This window comes from Ylistrum balloti, unplaced genomic scaffold, assembly GCF_031769215.1.
Source record: "Ylistrum balloti isolate Yb309-2 unplaced genomic scaffold, AGI_CSIRO_Ybal_v1 Utg370398, whole genome shotgun sequence".
In the NCBI taxonomy this organism is placed as follows: domain Eukaryota; kingdom Metazoa; phylum Mollusca; class Bivalvia; order Pectinida; family Pectinidae; genus Ylistrum; species Ylistrum balloti.
This window is the reverse complement of record NW_026782274.1, coordinates 520526-540707: the sequence shown is the minus strand read 5'-3', so window position 1 is coordinate 540707 and position 20182 is coordinate 520526. Positions and strand designations below refer to the sequence as shown.

At 34.7% G+C, this 20182-nt stretch overlaps 2 protein-coding genes across 2 annotated transcripts; one reads left to right on the top strand and one right to left on the bottom strand.

Moving 5' to 3' along the window:
- The first annotated feature begins 1498 nt into the window (after positions 1-1498).
- LOC132554379 (protein ZNRD2-like) lies at positions 1499-5998 on the top strand. Its single transcript, XM_060218686.1, has 4 exons — positions 1499-1553; positions 2478-2617; positions 3087-3171; positions 3821-5998. The coding sequence occupies exons 1-4, from the start codon at positions 1499-1501 to the stop codon at positions 4225-4227; spliced, it is 687 nt and encodes a 228-aa protein (XP_060074669.1). The 3' UTR covers positions 4228-5998.
- A 2441-nt stretch (positions 5999-8439) lies between these two features.
- Positions 8440-13449, bottom strand: LOC132554358 (linear gramicidin synthase subunit D-like). The gene has a single exon (XM_060218663.1). The coding sequence runs from the start codon at positions 13447-13449 to the stop codon at positions 8440-8442; it is 5010 nt and encodes a 1669-aa protein (XP_060074646.1).
- Between the last annotated feature and the right edge of the window lie 6733 nt (positions 13450-20182).

Here is a 20182-nt window from a genome sequence, read left to right as displayed (position 1 = left end):
GTTTATATTAAAAAGTATTCTGTGCAATAAACGAATAACAAGCACACAAAAAGATGGTGTAGGTACAACAGTTTTAGTAATTACGTGAATTACTGTTAAAACATAACACAAAATACATATTTAGACTTGAATAATATCCCAAAACAGACAATTAAAAATTAATCGATTTTAATCGATCATCGATCGGTTACACAATGTTGATGATCGATCAGGAAATTTCAGCCGATTCCCAACACTAGTATTACCACAATGAGTGTAATGTGTGCATGTGTCATGATGATGACGATGATGAGGAGGAGGATGATGATGAATGTATACCAGTATACATGAAGTGCATGCTTACATTGTGATGATGTTAATTGACAAGCGTAGATGATGCGGAAGATGAAGTTAAGGATGTTTGTGTCTACCATGTATGTAGTATGATGTAAATCGGTGTGAATGTCATAATAGTATTTTTATTTGTGATTTCTGAACGTGAATGTGAGGATGGCTGATGCGTTCTTTTGTATATTTATGATGTATATATTGAACAAATATATGAAAAAATATATGAAATGACCGCGAAAACAAGTTTTGATTTTCAGAAATTTACCGCCAAATGTCACAAATTTATCTTCCAAGTATTTTCAACTTTACATTTTAAGATTTTATTTTTTACACCGTAATGATGACCAATGATGTGTTCAACGTGAACAAAACACAATGTAATCTAATTAGTTTCATTCACAATGTGATTAATTAAATTAATTAATTTACCAGATGATTTTAACAAGTAAAATGGACGGTTTGTCTGGAGATATACTATAAGTTCAAATTCATCTTTCATGCATAACTTCCTGATTTTACAGGTATCCCGGGCATCGTTCAATGTCGGCTTTACCTCTTCAACCCCGTAGGCCGCGAACTTTGTAGTCTTAATCAACCCACGGTGTGAAAGCAAACTGAATTCTGATTTAAGAAACTGAAATACATGTACATTAACCGTATTTCGATACATTGATTCTGGACCATATTTATATGGATTGTTTACATATGCATTGTCAAAAAAGAATGTTTTTTTTTTATAAGATTTATGATGCATTTTTTCTTCAAATGAATAGTTCGCTTATTTTGACACCTATCCCCTCCCCCAAGTTTCGAGACCAATCAATCTCGAGTGTAAATCTCTAATTGACATTACCCACCAAATGTTTTTTCCTTAATCGTTTATTTTCTGAATAGTTTTACGCAGACTACTGCCATAGACCTAGATCTCGTATTCTTAGACTGAAAAAATAACGAGGGTTTGTTATTCAAGGGTTGAAATACATTTGTAAATAAATGTTGAAATAACAGTTTCCTGGTATACTGATCATGATGGAAATGGACAAAAGAATAAGTAAAACTGCAGCGACTCTTTTTCGTGTGAGGATGGTGGCTTTTGGAGTTTAAAAAAACCCCAAACTCTGCCTTATTTCCCGTCCAGACTCCGTTTTGCGTTTACTATATAACATCAATGGCGGCGACCATGAATAACAACGTGGATGAGGCTCTTTTGACAGAAGAAATGGGTAGGTCTGACGATTGTTTAAATTCCTTACATTTATTTGTGTTTGATGTTTGTACGAATGTCTATGCCAGCTCTTTACATATTTTTACAATTTGGTGTTAAAGAACTGAGTTTTGATTGTCGGTTTCACTTTTAACCAAATGTATGATACAGTTGCATGTAACAAGCTAATGTACTGGATGTGTTTGCCTGTAAGAGATAGTTATTTATATAACATTTATATATCTATATATTTATATTCATCTAAGTCCTTGGCATAACATCGAAATGTTTTGATCATATCTATGGCAAACAGTCCTAGCTTTGTGTTAAAGTGACCTCTTAAAACGGAAAAAAGTAACTTGGTTGTTCCATGTAACTCAACTATCTGTACAGAGCTAATGAGTTTTTATGATGTATGATATTCTCATTATAAAGTACAAATTCATGATGTAAAACTATCTTAACTTATTACATGTATACAATCATTACAGTTTTTGTTATATTAAAAAATGAGGTTTTAATGACTTATAATTCAGAAACATATATATGTCTCTGTTATAATTATACTAAAATATTAAGTAAAAAAAATTTAAAATCCTGTTGAGTTAAGAGGATACATATGCAAAATTTGAATGTGGTCCATTTCTTAGAGATATGGTAGGCTCTAAAAAACTTGAAGGAGTCCCACAGGAAAAGTTTGAGTTCCTAAAATGTTGGTGTACTGATTTTGATCTTTACCAGACCCAGGCACCTCTAAAATTAGTAATAATTCTTACCCTGAAGATTCAACTCTGTTGCATTAACTTACATGATGAAATCTAGATTCTCATGACTGTCTTTAGAATTTTCCTTAACTTTCATGATCAGTGATTAACGGAAGTTTCATGTCTTTTATATCATTCTACATTAAATGTAAGACTCTATGCACTTAATTTCACTTTAGAAGAATGGCAACCACCAAGCGAAGCAGAGATGAAAATAATTGCTGCTCGTAGAGAAAGGTCAGACAAAATCAGCAAAATCATGGGCGACTACCTTCTGAAAGGTTACAAGATGCTGGGAATCGTCTGTGATGAATGTTCCGTAAGTATACCTATATACCTATGTAATATATAAATTTTCGAATTAAACATCAGTCGGTAGGAGCTGAGAAATAATAGATTTCTTAGGAAGTTAGAGAATCATCACAAGAGTCTAGATGTAATATTAATCCATGTCGGGAAAGGAAACTAAAGTCCTGAAATTCTAAAAATAGTCCCAGTAGTGTATAGGAAGAAAGTTATCTCTGTAGTCTGTCTTAAAAAATCAGTATCATTTATTGGAAATGGTGTAATGATTTTTATGTTTTACATCATAAATTATGTATTAAACTTCCCTTGAATATCAATAAACTGTGACAACATCCTTTAAAATCTTAACATAAACCAGAAACTGGCTAAGACAAAGCACAATATTTACTCAAAATTTATCTCAACTTTCAAAAATGCTTGATTATGTATATATCCACATCTGTCCTGTTTTGAGAGGGGTTTAATCGTTTTATTTGTTGTAGACTATTCTGATGGAGACAAAAGCCGGGGAAAAATACTGCATAACATGTAAGGAATTAGATACAGACACAGACAAAGACAATCCAGGTATGTAATCATTCCTTGTCACTGTAACTTTTGAAAGGATAGTTACGTTAACTGATTTTCTCAGCATGTTTTATTTCTTTAGTGGTCCAAAAAATGTGTGTGTTTCACGATCATAATCAATCTGATTATATGTTTTGTTGTTCACATGACTGTTGATTGGTATGAATTATAAAAAAAAACAGTAACATCAGGTGCATGGATTTGTCACCATTTCATGACACTCAGATAAATTTAGGGACCCATTATGTCAATTTTTGAATTCATCGTTCATCAATATTAGAATAAATAACATTCAGGGTTAATACAGGCTGATAAAAGGAAGATACAATTAGTGTGAAGTTTTAATTTACATAATGCGTAAAAAGTTTTTGTGTTATGTAGGTGTTTTACACATTTAAATCCCGATCACAAAAACATACACCGCTGTATTGCTTTATAAAGAAGATGTTGAATTTTTGTTTTGAATTATTTCGTTTGAATAAAGGTATACATATGTAGATATTTATTTATGCTGCCAGTTAAATGTTCTGGTGTGGGCTTGCAGGAAGTAACAAGATATGTACCTTTCCAACATTGAATTTATCATTAGTGTATGATTATACAACTTGATCTTGTAACTTTCTAATTTTCACTGATTTCCTCATTGCAGTCACAAATCCAACTGCAGCTCGATCTCAAGTTTTTGAAGGTAGTCGTTCAACACTGGAGAGCTCCTCTGCTGAAGATCATTCAGTCAGTGGAAGGAATCACTCCTCCCTAACATCAATTCCATCAACATTTGGCCAGCCAACTGCACCACCGTCCACAACAAGGGCAGAGATACATCATGTAGATATACCCCCAATCCATCAGGGTACACTTTCTTCCTCCTCCCACAGTATCCCAGCCACAGGGGCAATTGATCAAATCCAAGGAGATGCAGTGGACAGTCTGTGTGGCAAACTTCAGTGGGCATCAGAACAATTGAAGACTGAGACAAACCTCCAAAGATGTACACAACTTTGTGAACTGATTAAAGCAAGCGCTGATGCCATTCGTAGCCTCAAGGATTTATGATTTGTGTGATTACACATTATGTTATTAAGTATGATGTGTAATGTCATATTGAAGCCTGATGGATTCTGTCTTGTGGATGACAAATTTGTTTACTGTGGAAAAAATCTGTCTCGGGAGAAGAAAATTATGCTTTTATAACTATAAATCCAAAGCAATGATTGCATGACTTAATGAAGATAAGCGTTATAGGGGTAGCTCTTCAAAGAAATCTTTAAAACAGATTTGGATAAAACATACCGCTTTAATGATGTAGTTTATCAGCAGATAAAACTTTGAGAACCTCACATTTGTATTAAGGAAGTATAGAATTTATCTAATCATTTTTCCTTGTCTTTAGTAAACCTCTTAACCATTTTACTCATTTTTTTGTAGATTAAGAAAAAGTCATTGCCATTTAAGACAGGAAATTTTTCAACAGGTCCTTTATAACTTTAGTTGCCAAAGACAATTGTATTTAATGTTATTTCGTGTTATCTATTTCACTGAGACATCATTTTATTTATAAGTTATAACAAAGAAATGATTAAACAACACATGATGATAATTCAAGGAAAAATAAGAATGATATTTATTTCAAAAACTGTATTACAATATATATTCATATACATATCATAGGTATATAGCATAACAGAACAGGCCTGTTATAGGATCAGAATTATTCTCAAATGAAAAGTCTTTTTAACAGGTTATAGTGATAGTGACAAAAACATTTCTACTGCATAGAAAGGTTTGCATCATTTCTGTGGGAAGGATCACAAGGAAAAGCAATATAAACCTAGAAACTTCTATGGTCATGTGTACAAAATGGATCAACACATCTAGATATGCTGGTGTGGTACTAAATATGTGCACAAATAAAGTAATGAAGGTGTCAATTTTATGTTTCATATTCTAGATGAATAATTTTTCAACGTGTAGAAGTTTCTCTTTGGTTTGATTTTTATTCCTTGTACAATAATGCTTTCCTTATATTAAAATAAAATGCTTGATAGTTTAATGTCAGAAGTAAAATTATTTGTATCAAGGTGACAGGCCTCTGTACTTCAGCATGTTTTGATTGGCTGAGAGGACAAACTCCTTCGGTGCTTCATACCCTCACAGAAATTAGTCTGTGCAATAAGAAGGTCACACTTGCTATTGTAATAATCTGATTTTTAATTGGATTTCTATTCTTTATTTACTTTGATGGTAAAAACCAAATTATTTCTAGTAATGAGTTAAAATATCTCCATGTATTTCTGAAATTGTCAGTTTTGCATATTAATGATGTAAACAAAACACACATGCTACAGAACATATCAATTTAACTATGGAATGAAGTAAAAAGAAGTCACAAAAACTTGAAGTTGTTATTTATGATATTTCTTTTACTCTCTCTAGTTATTTTCAAAAAATACAAAAACAGTTTCAAAAGCCAGTGTTTTTTTTTTGTAACTTCTGAAATATGACTTGAGTGAAAGAAATACCATATACATATACCAAAGAGTTTTTCAAAAATATGTTCATTAAAAGATCCCAGGATAACTTTGTATATTTCCACATCCTGCTGTAAAATTGTTTTCTTTAAATTTGTGGGCACTCCAATTCTAGGATTAAGGTTGATATTGATTTAAGTTGATTTGGTGAGCAAGATTTACCCAGGAAATCAAGTACAAAGAAAATGTATAGTTTTGGAAAACCACAAAATTCCACTGTATGAAAAAATTGTTTTTACAGCTTGTTGTTTGTGAACATTCTTTATTAACAATAAATAAGAATTGTGAATTTTGGAGAGCTGTCTCTTTTTAAAGTTTTTGTCATGCTACACTCCTTTAGGCCATCCTCAAATTTTATTTGCTGAGGAAACATGGGGTTTACAAACAAATTAACAAACTGGTGAGAGACATATTTATACTTAATGGTGAGAGATTATAAATGTCTAAAACATAATGAAGACATTTTAGCATTGTTAATCCCACAGTTGATGTATTTCCATCTCTTGTGCATCTGTCCACATGAATCCAATTTTCTCCTGGTCAAATCACTGGCTCATTGCACAGAAGTGATATTCAATCCTTAAGTTAACACTTTAGATACCTTCACATTATACCTTAAAAGTCTTCATCAGGAACAACATTTTCTATCTATAGTTACGATAAGAAATTTTACAATCATGTTTATTACTATAAATCACTTATATTTTGCGTGGTATTTATTTCAGTGTTAATATGTGAGGAGAGTCAATCATGAATTCAAAACTACTGTGATTATTTGTGCGAATCTTTTGATGACATCGTTGTCATTTCGATGTTAACTTACTTTTACTTCTGTTTACACTTCCATTGAATTTATGTGTTTATAATTATAATAGCACAAACATATTTTCTAGTCATATATTCCTTTCAAATTCAGACATGTTTAGAACTCCACGTATTACTGTCTGTAGAACTGCACAAAATGGTCAAGCACGTTTGCTATTAGGTGAAATTGTTAATCCCTTATGCAATTTTTGTGTTGGAAACGTGTAAAAATATTTACAATGAGACATGCATAAGATTTGTTTTATTAACTCATAAAATAAACAGTTGCAAAACCTTCAAAGTCGTTACTGCTTGAACGACTGCTGTGTAAAAGTGTAGCACTGCATCATAAGTCTGGCATATAGGAGTCCTGTTATCTTACCCTGAAAACAACTCAATTCATTCTGCAACATGAAATAATGTAGAAGTTTCACATACAATTCAGCATGTGCATGTAAACAACAGGTATAGTCATGTCACTCTCTTAAGTAAAATGGTCACCAATATGAAGATATCGGGTGCCGATATGGGAGTTTCCTAGAGTTTCTGTCTCCAATAATTCATAATTGTCTTTTCTGGATCAATGCCTGCGAAATAAAGTATTGGTCAATATGTCTGCAGAGGTGAGTTCATAAAATGAAGTTTGCACGAAATCTAAGTGATTCACAGTACTAAGACTTCATATAAATAGTTCACTGTTTTAATGTTTGAAAAAAAATGGCTGATATTTTAGTTACAAAATGTTTCAATAATAAATAGAGAGTCAACTCAATTAATGGATAATTTAGTATCTTATAGAGATCCCTAAAACTTCCATGGCAAGCCATTTTAACATTTAATTAAGGTGAAATATGCATTTGATTTATTTCACTTCAGTGAAATTCATTTTGCCTTAAAGCAACCAAACTTCTTTTCGCATTATGTTGTATTTCACTTCAGTGAAAATCTTTTTCGCTTGAAAAAGTGAAATTAAACAAAAAGTTTGGTGGCAGAAATCCTACTCAATAGATTTGGACTAGCCCATTTGTTAATAAATCATTTGGTGTTTACTATCTCTTTCAGAGCCCGAATATGTAATGGCAATTAAAAAAATCTTTCTTGACACAAGTAAAAAAAAAATGGAATTAAGAATCATTTTCATTTCAGTGAAAAACACACAATGGAAATAAAATCCATTTCACTAATGAAAAAACACATAATGGAAAAAAAATATTTTTCCCTTAAGGGAAATAAAATGAGATACAACGAATAGTTTCTACCAATAACAGTATAAGTCATATAATGCAGTAAGCATATAAATTGATCTGTCAATTAATAAAAAGAGATGGATAAGAAACATCCAGATTGCAATGACCATATCTACCTGAAGGTGAAAGTAATTTCACTTAAGTGAAAATTATTTAACATTATGTCTACACAACATATTTTTTCACTTAGGTGAAATTCTTTTTACTTTGAGTTAAATTGTTTGCATTGTGTTAATTTTCAATGAAGTGAAAAATATTCCCTGAAGAGGAAATAGGGTTAAATGATAAAACGGCTTGTCAAAGATACCTTGATTGTTATCTTGCAACACTGTCTTAAGTTATACGATGTGAAAAATATGAGTCTGGGACTCTTGAGAATACTACTACCTGAAATATCCCCCTTCCTCCCATTGTAACCACAATCGTTATGTCCGATTATGATTACACCTTTCTGTGATGATAATCCACTCAGAAATGGACTAATGTCTTTGGAATGAATATAGTGGATTTCAGCAAAAATATTGTTACACATTTAAGACACTGTATAATTTTCTAAACCTCCTTACAGAAAGTGTCATGTGACACGAGTATTGGACAAGAGACTTTACTACAGGATGAAGAGGTTTAACCGAAAAGAAGAACTGCACAATAATGAGTTTTGATTAGAAAATGTTTGCGTGCTTCCTCTATTTGGTATTTAGACCAAAATATGTTTTGTACAAGCACAAGAGGTCTTTTGAAGGTTTCAATAGTTCCTTTGTGCGGTCGCTGGTAAGTCTGTCTGTGTTTGAAGTGTCAAATACTGGCCAGTGAGGCGCCTTGTCCCAAAACTCGGAATGGAAAAACGGTGTAAACGGGATAAGGACCTTGCTGTCGTCAGATGCATTTCGGAGTTCTTGGCGCCATTGTTCAAGAGGAAGAGACTTCAGACCCATTCCTTTGAAAATGTCCTTAAAAGGAATTGTCTGAGAATTGAACAGATGATAAACATGTTCATGATGGTTACTGTCGTTGCAAATCTGCAGAGAGATTTCCACCATTGCCTTGGCTACATAGTCCACTGGTGTGAGATCGTAGGGAAAGTCCATGTCGGGAAACGACCCTAATTGCGTCATACCGATTAAGGTAGACGCGAAAAGGTCGTTCCTTGGACCAGCGCCGTCAAAAGAGCATCCAGATATTCTTGCTGGTCGGAATATAGCTCCGCCAGGGAGGTACTCGAGTGCTTGCACGACCAATTTTTCACTTGCCCATTTGCTTTTTCCATAGCCCCCTTCTAAGGTGCAAGGGTCATCCCAGAACTCGGTCTCATAACACATTCGATTGGTTGGTGGTGTGCTGGAAGGGCTGTTGGGGAAGAGGAAAACGCTCAACGATGACGTTGAAAATATATATTTCTGAGTGCCTGTTACAGCGAATTTGATGAATTCCTTGGTACTGTCGACATTTGCAACCTTGTGGTCATCATAATCAGTGTTGAAATTCATCTTGGCTGCATTCATGAATACAACATCGATGACGTTGCAAAGTGCCGTGTAAATGTCTGGCGCTATACCGAGATTTTCCTGTGATAGGTCGGATATCACTACCGCGATTCTACTCCCATATTCTACTTTCCATAAGTTGTACTTTCTGAGATTTTCAACTATTCTACCGAATCCCCTTGCCTCTGTAGATTCTCGAACCATACAACACACATGAGCGTTTGTTTGTTCAAGAAGTTCAGACAGGAGATACGCCCCCAGGAATCCGGTCACGCCTGACATTAGAGCGTTCCTTGGGTATTTCATGGAACATTTCTGTACAAACGCCGAGAAGTGACTGAACTTAATAGAGCCACGCCTAGCATGTTGAGGTATGATCGATGGATCTAGAATAGAATCCTGCACTATTACCTGACGAAGATCACGCAGATCATTTGAATTGTTTTGATTAGATCTTCGGAGCATATCTTTCTTTCTTCTGATGACGTCGCAGAATTCCTCTATCGTATCTGCCATACCTAGGTCTGTAAACGACAACTGGATATGGAGCTTGTCTTCTAACGTACGCTGTAGGAGCACCAACTGCAAAGAGTTGCCGCCGAGTTCACTGAAAGATGTCTGGCGGTGAAATTCATGTATTATCGATTCGTTAAGTTTGAGAACTGTACACCAAAGTTGAGCTATAGCAAGTTGCGTTTCGTTTAGATGACTGCCTCCACCAAATCTTGATTGTTCATGTACAGATTCGTCTTTTTCAAGACGTTTTCTGTCTATTTTGCCATTCAGTGTCATTGGGAAGTCAGCTACCTCAATTTTCTTAATGAACGTCGGTATCATGTATTTTGGAAGAGCTTTCGTCAAGTACTCCCGTAATTCCGACAAGTACACGAAAGAAGGTGCCACATACGCCGCTATACTAATCTCATTCGAGTCTGTACATCTATGTGCTACAACGACAGCAAGTTCCACCTTTGTATGTTGAATCAGAACTTGCTCAATTTCACTAAGGTCAACTCGTTGGCCCCTGATCTTTATCATGTCATCCAACCTCCCGATGTAAGTGATATTGCCATCATTTGATTGAAACGCGTGATCGCCTGTTTTGTATAACAGGCAAAGCTGATCTGTCATTGGATTCTGGACAAATCGTTCCAAGTTGTGCTCCGCTGCGTGACCGATGTATCCCTTGGATACACCAATACCTCCTACGTAGATCTCGCCAACAACATCAGGAGGAACTGGTTTCATGAAGTTGTCAAAAAGATATACACTCATGCCAGGTATGGCCATGCCAATTGGTAAGTCTTGAGTGTTGTCGACGTGGACATCGGACGATTTGAATTCATAACATGTTGCACAAACAGTTGTTTCAGTCGGGCCGTATGCGTTGAAGAATCTTATTGTCTTGTTGTCGACCGTCCATTTGAGGGCAGTTCCTAGCGAACAGGCTTCTCCAGCGGTAACAACCTTTTCTAGTTTGGGTAGGTCGTTTGGACTGTATATGTTGAGGGCGGATGGGGGCAGTGTGATTGTATTCACATCCAGCATGTTTAACGTACGGATGAATTCCTGGCCTAAACGTTCTTCGTCGGAAAGAGTAACGAGAGTTGCACCAGAAAATAGGGCTGTGAATATTTCAGATACCGTCGCGTCGAATCCAATGGAGGCGAATTGGGCAATCACATCACCATCGTGAAGACTCCAGAGCTCTATCTGCGCTTTAGCGAGATTGACGACACCGGAGTGGCTTACTTGAACTCCCTTAGGTCTACCAGTGGAACCTGACGTATACATCACGTAACAAAGTTCCTCATCTAATATCTGACTCGTCATTTTTGAAGTAAAGCCATTGTTCTGGAGAATCTTAAAGTCATCAGCATCGCATTCTCCATTTTTTGTCCTTCCACATTCCTCATGTCCATTCAGAATTCTGCCAGTCTGGACGCCGCCTTTTTTTGCCTTTCCATCAATGATATGGACAAAGTCATTTTCATTTCCTTTCACCTTGTTCTCATTTTTCGCAAATCGAACAAGTATTACTTCATTACGATCTATCTGCACAGCATCTGCTCCTACCTGTGTCAATGAAAATCCCTTAGATTTCAGGTTTTCATAAACTGAGGCGGTAGTCAACATACTATGGACTTTTGCATCTCGCAGAGTGAAAGTCATCCTTTCTTCAGGGTAATCTATGGGAAGTGGCAGAAATGCACGATTGGTTTTCAAAACGCCGATGACGGAGACTACATATTCCATTGAATTTGGAAAATGAAGTCCAATGATTCTTTCATCTTCATATGTGGCATCAAGAAGGCATGAAACCTTCATTGCTAACTCGTTACACTGGTTGTAGGTGTATGATGTAGCTGATGACCGCAGAGCTATGTTATTTGGACTAGACCTACACTGTTCTTCGAAAACGTCATAAACGCTTTTGGTTGACGGCTTGAAAGGAAGAGGCTGTAGATAAAGTTGTTTAAGTTCCTCGTCTGAGACTAGATGAGTCTCGTGCAAAGGCTGATTCAGGTCACTAGTAGTGAGAAATGTTGGGAAGTGCTGAAGAACATCACTGATATATTGGAAATCTTGACCGATCTTTTCCTTGTACATCAAATGCATCTCATCTCCGTCGTCATTAAACAGTAGCAATATGTTGCAGTCATGAAGAACGTGCTGTGCAACACCGGTAGCTGACGCATGACTAGGAATTTGGCCTATCGCTATGTTATGGTGAGGTGTTCTCTTTTGTCCACGGAGTTCAGGGTACCTGTAAAACGCATCTACTAAGAACGATTGTGCCTCTCTGTAAGTTTTTATCATTTCGTAAAGGTCATGCAAGACAACATGTGTTTTCTGCTGTAGATCGACGGTGAATACTCCTGGACAGATGTCAGAGTAAAGTCCTCTTGCCATTTCGGGTACAGTCGACTTGTTTGCCAGGATACCGAGAGAGACATTCGAGTTACAAGTCATTCGTCCGATGAATGCAACAAATGCTGACATAAGAAGTTCACAAGTATGTGTATGGAAGCTGTGTCCATTCATGTTTGGGACGGGTAGCGGAATAACGATCGACTTGACGTTGATTGCTGTAGAAACATCTATGATACCTGCAACCACATTCATTCTTTGTCGGAAAAATGTCGTTGGATCATAAATCTTTAACTTTCTTCTCCAAAATGTCTCCTTCTTTCTTATTTGTGTCAGATTTTCCGTGTCTACCGCAAAATTACTTGAAAGCTTTTCACCAACCGATATCCCAAGATCGCTGTATTCTGATGGCGACAGATGGGATCCATCCAATTTTGTAATTGACAGCAAAACCGAGTTTCCCTGCGTTTTGACAACCAAAGTATCGTCAACTATTTCTGTGATAGTTCCATGTTTAACATGTTCGTCAAAACTGCAATTAGATTCTTCGACATTTGTGACGAGCACAAAATCGCCTGTTGATGTCATAACTTTGGGGCTTCCAAGTGCATTGTCATGAGTTCCGAACTCCAGTCCCCTTCCAAGATTGCAGATATTTGTACAGGACGTCTGGAAATTAAGGACTCCAATGTTTGGCGGTATGGCATGCAACCCGTAATACGACCTTCCAGAAACCGGTTGTGTCGTTCGGTTAATGCAGTCCTGTTTAACATCCTTGATCAGAATTTGGAATGCTGATTTGGCTGCTTCTTGGCATTTCATATTTAATGTGAATGCAGAATCGTCAGGATCAATTTTAACTGCTCTTGTCTGGAGAATATCTCCAGTGTCGATACCCGTCTCGATTACGTGCCAGGAAATACCATGGTTCGATTCGCCATTGATGATGGCCCAGCTGGTTGCGTGGATTCCAGCATATCTGGGAAGTGGTGAATCATGGTAGTTGATTGACAGTTTTCTGGGTATTTGTAATACAGAATCTGTCAAAACTCTAGGATTAGATATACTAAAAAGATAGTCAATTGGAATATCTCTCAGGGCATGTTCGATATCTGTTCCTCTTTTCCACTGAAGTATTTTCTTCTCTTCGCAGAAGGTTTTGACTACAGGTGTATCTGTGAAGACGGCTGAAATAGTGAAGCTGGCATCTGTCAAATATTCTAGGCAAGACAGAAGCAGATTACCTTCTCCAATGACAGCGCTAGGAATTGACCGATCGGAATCTAGCGCGGCGATATAGCTCGTGCATGACGTAATGTCAGGGATATCAATCACAGGCATTCTGGCTGTAAACCTGTAATAAATGAAAGTTCAACAGTGTTGACAGTATCTATCACTATATTGTTGATGTTTTCGATTCCTTTTTGGAAATGAAATGAACACCTAAGAAAAATATCAGATGTGGTATTTAAGCTTGATAGTCTCCACAGACAAAATCATATATATGTTCTGTAGACTTAAACCTGAAAAATTCTTAACATGGCGACAATATTTTACGCATTAAATATATTTCAAAGGTTATTGGATTCAGAATATATACATTTACCTGAAATTTACAAAAGACATCGTTGTGTAAAAGGCACACATTTAGCACAATTTAATACAAATTGAAAATCAGACACTGTAGTGAATTATAACAGCTGTTAAGTCCTTTTTTCTGGTAGCAGTACACAGTTTTTGTGCATTAGATTACCCCATTATAAAAGTTTAAATTAGAAGTCTTGGTGTGGTCTTTATATTTTTGCTTTGTGATGGAGATTACGATTTGGGCAGTCTCGAATCTGTGTCTAAACACCAAAAATTACCTTTACAGACAGTTAAATTTTTAGTAGTCATGTTGTAAAGCCATACTAAGTTGGGATTTCAAAAGTTTTGTATTATGTTTACAATGTAGTTAAAATAATCTTTACTCTGAAAAAAATATTTCTTTCTATGATATATTACAAGAAACATTGTAACTCGGGTGACCGTGTATGTAATAGGTAGTCGATGAACTATTGAAAGTATCCACGTAACAGTATTTCTTTTCTTGAAATACCATGAAAATTGTATGAATATCTAATTTCACAGCAACTAGTTTGTAAATCCATTGACGTCATGTTGTGTCATTTAATCTCAGGCGTAAATTTACATCAGCATTCTCAATTGGACATAAAACGTAATAAAACTAAAACGCTAAGGATTTAACAATATGCGAAAATGTCATAATGCTATAAATCAAAATTGTTTGATGTATGAAGGAGAAAGAACAGGACATTCATGTAGTTACACAAACCGATAACTTGAATATTTACTTTTGTTTTCCTTTATAATTTCCTCATTTGTTCACCTATCCCACATTTGTTCACACTACTGACCCGCCCTTTAGTCATGGTATTATTTGCTGTTTCCAAGAACAAGTTGCTAACGTATGAGTATACATGTATTGAAACGCATCTGCGATGGAGCACAACCTATGATATCCTTGAGGGTGTGTTATTAGATGTTTTTATGAACAAATGCTGGCAGATTCTTTACATTGACATTCTCTTGATTGCGGTGTATATGATCAGTTTGCAGCATGGAGAAATAAAACGAACAACTATACAACACCTAGCTACTTACTACTGATGAGGCCTCTGAGCCATAGATGAACTAAGACACAGTTGTCAATGATATGCAATGCGCGAAGACATTGATTTTCTAAAAGAGATGTTTTTTGCATGCCTGCGAAGCTGTAAACAGTGCAATAATCGGACGTGTGCAATAATACGACCTCCAGAAAGAAAGAAATACACTAGGCCAATTGTCTATTATAAGTTTTTTTTAACGTGGTGTGCAGGTCACGGAAATCTCGAAGATTGAAAATCTACCAGTTGCAATTTTAAAAATTGTACAAAAGACACAAAAAATGAATACAAAATAATGATTAAAACAGGTGGAAAGTTGTTCGCGAAGGTATATATTCTACATCAATTTTGATGATGAAAACTTTTCCCGATTTCATACATTTTCATTTCTGACGAACGCACAAAAAACACCATACATACTTTTGTCACTGGCTTAATCTTTAAGGAAAATATTGAGTTAAATTTTTAAAATTCCGATCTAGAATTTAAAAGATATAGATAACTGGTAAATATTTTGTTTAAGATCATCAATAAAAAGAGCATATGCTTGTGATTGTTGTTATGCAAAATCAATTTGATGAATTATTATTGTTAAAAAAACGTGAAAAATCCTAACCCACTCCTTAATGGCAGCACTTAATAATAAAACACAAGTACATGCTTACTTACCGTTATTTGTGTGTAAACAAAATTGCATTTTTTTTCTCCAAAATTTTAGGTTTGTGGGTGACACTAGTCTAATTACTGCATGTTGTTCGATGTCTACCTTTATCTACTTCTGAAAGATTTGCCTTATATTCGGAGGCTTCATAATCCCCTTTGACCTTTCAGAACCGAATAGGCCAGTTAGTACAAACTACTGGACATGAAGATGACCACGACTTGACCATAATCGAAATTCTAGGTTTAGAGAGAACTGTAATGCGCTGAGATAGTGACGCTATTAGTGAAACAACAAGGAGATACAGTTGACAAATTCGTATTCAAATTCAAATCGATGACAAGTGGGCGAAGCATAAAGAATAAATCAATAAAAAAATCAATAAATAAGTATATAAATAAATAGATAAATAAATAAATACAAACTTTAATAGTTTTTTTTCAAGACGGAACATTATTGTTTCTCAAAGTATCCAAACTCATAGCTCATAGGAGCATTACTTAATGTTTCTTGCAATATAAATAGAAAATGTCAATTTCCATTCAAATCTAAGGCAGATATTTTCGTTCTCGTGTTATTAAGCGCCATAAGTAAGAAAACAGGATTTGATTAACAAGATGTTTCCTCTTGAATAACATCCAATACAACCAAGTAAGTAATTACTTAATAACCATAAAGTGCACAACAATACTTCGCTGTATTCTTTTCATGGTTTACATTTGTCCACATATGATGAAATTTTGCATGTACACTACCGCAATTTCTTTTACTTTAAGCCTTTTACTTTCTCTTCACTCAAGCATAAGCATATACACCCAATGTTGAACTCCTTCGGGCTACTAGAATTGTTTATACACAACATAATAAAAAATCATATTATTGTTTTCATATGTATGTATCATTTATGTATTTTATGTGTTTTGTTCATAAAACAAACAATGTCAACGTTAACAATACTTTATAGATGTGATCTTTGAACTATGATAAAAACAAAAAAAGGTATGTACCATTTATTTGAATAAAATGACAACAGACTTACTGCAGAATTTGCTCACTGGGACACTGTATTACAGACGGAAAAATACTGATGCATGTTTTGTTTTAATATGATTACATTGGATTTATCCAATGTTTATTTGACCAGAAGACAATAGTGCACCTGTATACGTATATAAAGATAAGGTTTTTCTTTGTATATTGTGATGACAGTTAAGCGTTAAATTGTGGAGCTACCATGTTCATTTTTTTTAAATTGATGAATATGATAAATACATGTACTTAACACTTTTTTTAATTATCAGAGATTTGAAATTTATTAAATTTACCAAACTATGAGGCTAGTGCACCTCATTATCTAGATTTTGACATTTCTTTCAATCATTTTGGATTTTCCTCTGTTGCCTCATAGGTTTAAAATCTAGGTCCTTAGCATCATTGATGAATCCTAGGAGAGCGAAACAGCTGTATGATGCAGTTTATTTCATCGTTTGGCTCTAGGATATCATCTTAAAATTTGTATTAAAATGTGCTATTTACTTGTGCATTTTTTGTTCAATCTTCATGTTCGATTCTCGTTAGCATGCCTGATGGTCCGATGTTGTTTAACTAACTCTTATTTGAGAACATTACATTGGATTGACCATAATTTACATGGCAAGTGTCGTCAATAAAGTACGGAAACTTTCTCTGTCAAAGCCGGTGTCAGACTTTCTTTCCTTGATATTTTACCCCCAGTTCATTGATGTTAAAATTATGTTAAGACTCTATTGGTATGTTGGTATTTTCTTTACTGGTGTACATAAATCTTTTACGTCGTTATCACTGAAATTTTCTCTTTTTGACACAATCATATACTACCATTGAATCGTGAGTATGCTGTTTGTCATTGTTCAATTTTGTTTGTGGGTAGATAAACAACTAACAGTATTATATTACTTTTATTATAGTGTTATATTCCTGTTTTTAATTAGACACAAGGCGGAGTTTTGTTCTTCTCTTGCATCAAAGATAATATCAATTTCAATATGTCAGCGAAACAATTTACTTTTTAATCTCACTTCTTGATCTATTACAATCGATTCATTATTAATAAGAATTGTTTTTTTTTCGTGTAGTGTTAATTTTTTTTCAGTAATTTGTAACAGGATTAAGATTATTTTTTTTTTGTTTTATTACTTAACAAGTGAAAATAAAATGAGCTTAATATATCTGCTAAGATAATGGAGGCCAATTAGACAGTACTTATCAGACAAGGTAAGTACTATATATGCAGGTAAGAATCCATTTATAGCTTTGAGAACGTGATGTACTGAGGGCTACACTGAACAAACAGACTTGTATAGGGAGCACTGATTCACACGTACCAACATAAGGCGAAGTACTTAGGTCGAGGAGAACTTCACTATCTCTCAGGAGAAGTGCTCCCTAATCACAATATACTGCGTGTAAGGTTAGGTAAGATCGTGATAATGGAGATCTAGATATTGTACAATCTAGTTTCCTTACTTAATATTGAACATAAAGTACCAGCTTATAATATACTGTGTGTGAAAGAAGAGGAGAGAGAGGGGCATTTTGTTTTGATTTTTTTCATCACATTGAAGTTGACATGCATGACACCACTGGCTTCATCACGAACAAGCTTCCTTTTTCCAGCCTTCTACAGAAGAAAACATTAAGTACTTTTGTATATACAATTATACATTTCAAGTCATCTATTCATGATCACAATAATTATGTACTGACTTGGATCCTTACATAAACAATCCTTTATCAAAACAGCTTTCGTTTGGATAGCATATGACCTGGCTCAATTTATAACTGACATCTAAATGATCTTAAAACACAAATATATCACAACTAATTGGTATGATAAGTGTGATAATTCCCAACGCTTGTTTCTGTGTGTTTTTTAATCATCAATACCCGATTCCTCATTTTGAGATCATGAAATAAATTACGATACACGTGACGAATGTAAAGGTTCTTACCCTTCTAGAACACATTGTCTGATACTCTTTGCATTTTGTTCCCTGGGCAAATATCTAAACATTAATTCTTATTTTCTTTATTTTGAGTTATCCTCAGTATTTATTTACATGTCGTTTTGTTTATAACCGCGACACTGGTCACCAAGTTCGTGGTAAACAAAGGACAGCAGGTCAAGTTAATATAGTTTGGAAGCACCGCAGTCACTAGGTGGTCACGTAACAGAAACTGGCCTTTAGGTATACCTGTAAGATCTCATTAATCATTTGAACTATTGACCTTAGTATGAGCAGATATGTCACGTTATTCAAGCTTCAACTGTAAGTCTACTTTGAATTTTGTTTGTATCATATTTGCGTATATCCCAAATTATATAAACGAATTTTGCACATAAAAACATCAGAATGAAAATGTATTTTTCATTCGAAAATCCATTTTGAATCACTCAATGTTTCTCTAATTGAATAAATGTGATTTATGTTAGTTACAAAATTTTGAATGAAAGTGTGTTATGCACAGAAAATATGTATTTAAATGAAAGTTGAGAGCTCTTGTTGATCACAGAATGCCACATAAATAGGCAATCTCAGTTTTTACTATCATTGAAGTGTCATTCAAGGTTTTCTTTTACATATAAAATAGATTAATGGGTTATATATTCTCATACATTCATTGATAATATTTTATAATCAAATGATGGGTGGATGCCAAGAAAGTAGCCCCTCCCACCCATTCCCACCCTTCCACCCCCATTACTTATTCTCCATCCTTTAAACAATGCAAACTATACCTTATTAGAACATATCATGATAAATGTGTATTTACGCACAAGAGAAAGTATATCTTTTACATAATCTAGCAGTTATAAAACTGGGTCACCGTGACCTACTATGAGTTTTTTTCAATCGATTTTATGATCTACAGCTTTCGTATTGCCTGATGCAAGATGAAGATTACAAAAATATTACGTATTTCGTTAAAATATGAAAAATTATGAATGTTACCCTACTCCATCTCCCCCTCCCCAATTAACACCTTTTGGTCAAACCTGATCCACAAATGTAAACTTACCAGGTGGTCCAAATCGACACTCACCTCTTAGGAAGAAGTGATATGAATAATTATTAGCTTGAACAAAAGAGTTTTATAAAATACACCCATTAAAATATTAATCTGAATTCAATACAAAGTCAATAATTTGTCTTATAAATAATAGAACCATTAAAATGTTTCGACCTTTCAGGACTTTCAATGATACCAAGACTCACAAGTGTGGAAATTTAAAGGGAAGCCGGGACATCAATATATCACCGAAAATAAAATCAATACTTTTCCGTGAATTCCAAGGAAGCTCCAGCAGATAAGTTGGAACCCCTACGCTTCGAATTTAATCATGGCGAAGAGGACTGGGAGAATGAAAAAGCTTTATCAGAGCTACGCAACCTGATGTCTTAGATTCAGCAGATTGTGTGTGGATACATGGCAACTTTCTTGTAGCCAAGGAATAAAGGCACCATGTACTTGTTTCAACATGTTTGATTTAATGAAATTTTTTTATTACAAGCACTCTCGATACTGCTGTGTTTGATAACTGGAACAATGTTATTAGAGTAAGTCCTTTAATTGAATGTTAATTGACTAATTATTTGTTCAGTTTTAATCTTTTGATATGAACCTCTGAATGTTCGAATTCAACTGCTACAGTTATTCAATCCCAATTACTTGAACTTACATAAGAATACAACAACATTTCTTA

Bases quoted from the DNA above. Each gene is read 5' to 3' on its own strand.
- LOC132554379 (XM_060218686.1), top strand. From the start codon at position 1,499: ATGGCGGCGACCATGAATAACAACGTGGATGAGGCTCTTTTGACAGAA. The intron at 1,554-2,477 runs GTAGGTCTGACG...ATTTCACTTTAG, and splicing joins TCTTTTGACAGAAGAAATGG to AAGAATGGCAACCACCAAGC. The intron at 3,172-3,820 runs GTATGTAATCAT...TCCTCATTGCAG, and splicing joins CACAGACAAAGACAATCCAG to TCACAAATCCAACTGCAGCT.
- LOC132554358 (XM_060218663.1), bottom strand. From the start codon at position 13,449: ATGCCTGTGATTGATATCCCTGACATTACGTCATGCACGAGCTATATC.